Here is a 5,516-nt window from a genome sequence, read left to right on the forward strand (position 1 = left end):
GAAGATCGGGACCCGCGTCCTGCTGAGTTCAGAGAGACAATTTTTGTTGTTCTATGACTTCATGTATTTTTAAGTTCCGTAACAAAATTGAATATGAAAACTAAAAAGTTTTAGTTCTTGCATCAAGCCTTTTTGGTTCGGGACCCCCATTGCTTTATTTTGTTTTTAATCCTCGTACCCAGTGAAATTTCTCTCCCTGTTTATTTGAGAGACAGCGGTGGTGGTGCTGCAAGAGAGCACAATGTTCTTCAGGGGATAAGAGGCCCCCCCTGTGCTCCTTATAACAGCTCATTTTGTCCTTTTTCAATATAGTAATTTCAGTGCTTTGGAACTTTATGGTAGTTATCCTGAATAACAGTTTCATATTTCCAAGCACAGTTTGCAGCTGCCAGGAAAAATAAACTCGCATTTTCAGCTCATTCGGAACAACTGTAACTAGGGGTATTTTAAACTGGGGCAAAATTAAGAAATTGGAAAATAAAGCTTGGCTCGGTGATTCAAGGGCATCCCGAAGTATCGTTTTAACAGGCTGTATGTAAAGGTTATTGAACCTTGGGGTAGCGAGTCTTTAGTTGAGAATTTTTGAAAGCTGTTTTCTTTCATCTAAGTTTGATTTCTTTCAATTTATCCCAGTGTCTCAAAACTCTTTTTCTGTAGAACAAGGGATTTGCCCATTCTTTGCATGAAGCTGTTTGCAGTTTTGCAGCTTTCTGGTTTTCCGTTAAAACCCTTCTAACGGCTGATAATTGCCAGAAAGGTTAAAGTATGTTTTACGCTCAATTTCTGTCTCTCCCCGTTCCCATCTCTCATGTCTCCAAGCTTGCCAGTGTCTTTTCCCATGTGCTGCTCTGAGGTTGTCTTGTTAGCTGTGTCAGGAGTGTCCTCTCATCTAGTCTGAGTTCGAACCATCTCCTCTCAAACGGATTTATGCTGTGTCCCAAGCACTGGGTAAACCCGGTGTGTTCAGGGACCTGTGATCGCTGCTGCAGATACTCACATGTCTCCTACGACGTGTCAGACCTTCTTGGGCTGGGCTGGTCCGTTTATTCACTTGATAGTGCTTTTGTGTGCAATTCGGTTCTGCATCTCTTGTACGGTTTTATTCCTGGATGTGAAAATTATTCAGACACACAGGAATAACTGCTATACCGGGTAATAAGTACGTGCCACAGCCTGAGCGCATCCATCTGATGGCATTTGTGAACGTTCCTTATTGCAGAGCTTCCGAGCTGCTTCACTTACTATGGCCTTCACAAACGGTCTTTCAATTAGGTGGGTATTATGTGCTCTGTAGTTTGTTAATCAGCGATTACTTCATACCTAGAGAATGGGTTACGCTTGCAGCAGCACTCCAGTGCCATGGATACTGCTCTGCCTCATCCTAATTAGCACTGGACTCGAATGAGTGTTTTTTGTCAAGATTGCTGCATCACATCATCCTGTTCGCTGCCCGCTTCCCATCTCGCCTCCTTGAACTGGACACGGGTTGAACCGCAGTAAATAGCATTGTTTTGGCTGAGGCAGACACAAATTCATTAAGGAGGTAACTTTGTAAAACTCAGCGTTTTGTTTTACATTAACACGTCGGCCATAACGCAGAGGAGTGTCAGTCTCGCGTTCCAGCCGGAGGTCTCACGTGGGAGATGTGTAGCTGACCCACCTGGTGAAGTTTCCAGTAGGTGAGAGTACTGCTGCAGCTTGATTGCGCTTGGCCAATGCAGATTTTGTCTTTATTAAGCCATAACATCATCTGATCATAAATGCTCCAGAGAAGTAAGCGGTTTAAAGTATTCAGATTTATTATGATGATTTAGTGTCAATCAGGTTGTTTGGTTTTATTTTTGACTTGTTTCTTATAAGCGATCTTGCAATTTTATCTTTTTCTAGATGTCCCGGGATGAGACGGTGTGTAAATACTGCGGAGTCAGCTATCTGATACTCCATGAATTTAAGGTGATGGAAGAAAAAGTAAAAGCCATGGAAGAAGAGATCAAATTTTATGAAGGAAGCATAGAACGGGAAAAAGTGCTTCAAGCAGAACTGCAGTCCCTTTACCAAGGCCTGGAACACTATCGAGCTGACAGCGAATCCAAAACAGAAAGGTCAGAGCATATCACCCAGTCTGATGTTATTCTCGTGCACGTGTATCAGGTAATTTCATTCCAAAGAAGTTTAAAATACAAGTAAGGTTGGTCTGTCTCTTATCACATGTAACATACCTACTGTAGCATTTCATTTAAATCATCTGGCGTAGTATTCTCTGGTAGCAAGATTTAAATTCCTTAACAGTCTGGATCCATCGATATATCCACAGTGAAAGAAAGGGCGGAAGGCGTTCCAGAAGTGCTTCCCTGCACACACTCCCAAAGGAAAATGATCAAGTATTTCTTCTCATCATTCTGTAATATTGACATTTTAAATGAAATTTCACAGTATTGGGAGTTTCACAGGCCTGACGTTTTTACTTGTTGTCTTACAGTCACGTGGAGCAGAATTACCAGCGTTCTTACAGCTCGCTCTCTGAGAGGGCGATCCGATAGATACAGTACTAAAGCAGTGAGGAATATCTCAGCTACTGCTTGCAGCGTTGTTCCTCAGAAACAGGAGTTTGCCAGTGCTTACTGGTGGGTAGTGAAGGTCCCGGTTAAAGGGGGAGTTCTGTACTCTTAGACCTCCAATAGTTCATCTCAGAGCCACATTCCTGTTTTCAGGGCGCAGTGATTAGAGCCTTTCAGTGTGTTCTCTTTCAGCTCATACTTAGAGGCCTTTGTTGTGTTCTACCTCTTTATCACATCATGATAACTTTAAACTTCAAACAGGAAGTCACCCTTCAAAAATATTTGTCCTTTTGATGGGTCTAAAGCACAGCTTTGGTTCCTTAACCTTCAGATTGGTACAGCAGATAAAAAGCTCATTTTGGGGTAGACATGAGAAAACAAAGTATAAAAGGAAAGTTTCAAAGAGTTTTTTTTCCTCCTGCCTTTCCTTCATTCATCATTTCTAATAGTTCTTCTATTCTTTGGGTTTTTTGACTGATTTCTGGACTGATACATCTGGTTCCTAATTAACCTTCTGTTGCTTTTCTACTGTTTTACACCACCATAACAATATAACAAATTTCTTAGTAACAGATTGTCTATTTTCTGCATGGTTCTGTGAAAGGAACACAAGTGTTCTGGCTTCTTCCAGACGTGAAGCTCTGAAGAACTGCCTTTACTTTTTCTCTGCTCGTCTTCTTCATAGCCAGATGTAATGTGGATACTATGTGCTGGTTTTCTGTGTCCTAATTTTCCCTCCTTGTAGTTCAGGATCTATTGTTATATTCCACCGATTGTTTACCGTAGGAGTACAGACGTTGATGTTTATAGCTGGCCAAAGAAGGATGCTTTATAAAAACGCCGTTGCTGAAGTTGACCACTGATAGAACAGTGTGGTGCAGACAACAGTATTGGCAACTTCTTGGCAACTTCTTACTCAACCGAATCAAATTGTTTGTCAGAAGCTTTATGTAAGAATGAGTTTATAATTTCAATTACCAGCTCGGTCATTTTGACTGTGAGGCCCCTAAATGGGGGGGCTGACTCTCAGCTAGGTAACAGGTAGAGCTGGTAGCGTGGGGCACTTTGAGGGTTAAGGTGCTCTCAAGGGGTTGGGCTGGAACGCTCTGGAAACACTACAGAAGAAACGACAGCACCTTGCCCAGAGTGAAGCACTCCAATCCATTTACCTTTTTGGGGATTTTTTGGTGGATCACTCAAATACTGTTAAGAATTTAACGTTGGTATTAATGGATGTAGTTAGGATCTTGTTTGGTATTAATTATGACTAATAAAAGATTCATTTGAAACACGAGTTCACACAAAGTTGAACAAAACAGTCTTGTAGATCACTCTACTCGTATTGTTTCTTGCACTGTTTTCTTCATTTGAAGAAAACATCGTCCACCCCACCCCACCCCAATATTCAACGCTTTCTGTGGTTTAAGATCGTATTTGCGGTGAGTGCTTTTGCTCCGTCTTCCTTCAGGGGCTCTGGGTGGCAGTTCTGGTAGCAGTATTCAGCGCGTTAGCAAATGTGGGGACAGCCCGTTCTTCCTGTTGAGGATCATTTGTCAGAGGAAAACTTAAAATTTTCATTTAGCTGATTTTTCGTAGTAAAGCTGGAACAGTTAATAAAATTTTATCTCTGCATTTTTTTTTTGTCCCCTAAGGCTTGACTTGATTTAAAACCTGCTGAAATCAAGTGGAATGCTTTCAGGAGGCTTTCGTTCAGGCTGTAAATCAACCATCGTGCCTTATTAAGTCACTTGTCTAAACGCTCCTTATCTCCTCTTGACTCTCCTGGGCCTCCCGGTTACCTCGTGCTGTTGGCATGAACTAACTGTTCAATGTGCTGCTTCTTGCAGGGTTGACAAATCATTCCTCCCAAACTGCAAATGTTTATCGCAAGCCAAATACGCCTTTTTCCTTTTATCTCTGCTAGACCGAGAGGTTTAATCTCTCTTGTTAGCTGCAGACTGTTTCATTTCTGTAGTCCTTTTCGGTTGAAGCATTGCTGTTGTTCGTACCTGTGGTTAACCTTGAAAGGCACCTGGGAACCTGAGCTGTTGCAGGAATCAGTAACCTACCCGTGGGGATTCTGTCAGAGGAAGGGGAGCTAACCACCACGCAGTGACCTGCACTGATTTGATTCAGCCATTCTAGTGGTACTCCATTTTAAAATCGCTCTTATTGCTGGGTACTTGCAGGAGGGCCCTTCCTGAAGGGCTGGGGCTAGCTTGGCATTGCCAGGCCAGTCAGTCTGTTTGCTGGCTGGAGGTGGTTTCTGCAGCTGGTGCTGCCCCGTGCTGGCTCTTCTACGAGCTACTGGCTCCTGTCTGCAAGAGCAGTGATCTTCAAATGTTGCTCTGTCTTTTGACAAACCATTCTTGGTCTGTTGCCTGTTTAAACATATTAGTAACAGGCACTTGTAAAACAGATTTAAATGCTAAAGGTGCTTTTTAAAGGTGCAGCGGTGCTGAGTAGCATGAGCGTGGCAAGGAGCAAAGAATTTTTGTGCTGACAGACACGTGAGGAGGTGTGTAGATATCACTTAGTGAGTCCTGCATTAAAGATCCCGTGTAAATAGATCCCTGGAAACTTCTTTACAAATCTAGAGGAGGAGTTACTTGCTGGTCACAGCTCTGTGACTGGCACTCCTGAGTCGTGCATGGAGATGTATCCATGAATAATAAAATCTAAATGCTAACACTTCAACTTGGGGAAACTTCCTTTTTGCAGTGCGATTGCTTAGGAAAGCAGCAGCAGCCACCCGGCTTGGTGAGGTCTAAACTTGTCATCAAACACTGCAGTGACTGGGCTGTGCTGCTCTACCCAGAGCTCCCAACCTGCACAGTCCCGTGGTGGAAGTACCGTGGGGTTCCTTGTCCAGGGAGACTGAAATGGGGAATGGTATGTGCTTTAAGAACTGTGTCACGTTTTAAAAATAGGTTTTGAAGGGACAGAGCAAGGCAACAT

The 5,516-nt window shown here is 42.9% G+C and overlaps 1 protein-coding gene across 1 annotated transcript in view; it reads left to right on the forward strand.

Moving 5' to 3' along the window:
• Positions 1-5,516, forward strand: part of LEKR1 (leucine, glutamate and lysine rich 1) — a 43,296-nt gene that overhangs the window by 7,601 nt on the left and 30,179 nt on the right. Inside the window, exon 2 of the mRNA XM_010132566.1 lies at positions 1,888-2,102. Coding sequence (XP_010130868.1) covers positions 1,888-2,102 — 215 coding nt within the window. The remainder of the gene's footprint in view (positions 1-1,887; positions 2,103-5,516) is intronic.

This window comes from Buceros rhinoceros, unplaced genomic scaffold, assembly GCF_000710305.1.
Source record: "Buceros rhinoceros silvestris isolate BGI_N320 unplaced genomic scaffold, ASM71030v1 scaffold24153, whole genome shotgun sequence".
In the NCBI taxonomy this organism is placed as follows: domain Eukaryota; kingdom Metazoa; phylum Chordata; class Aves; order Bucerotiformes; family Bucerotidae; genus Buceros; species Buceros rhinoceros.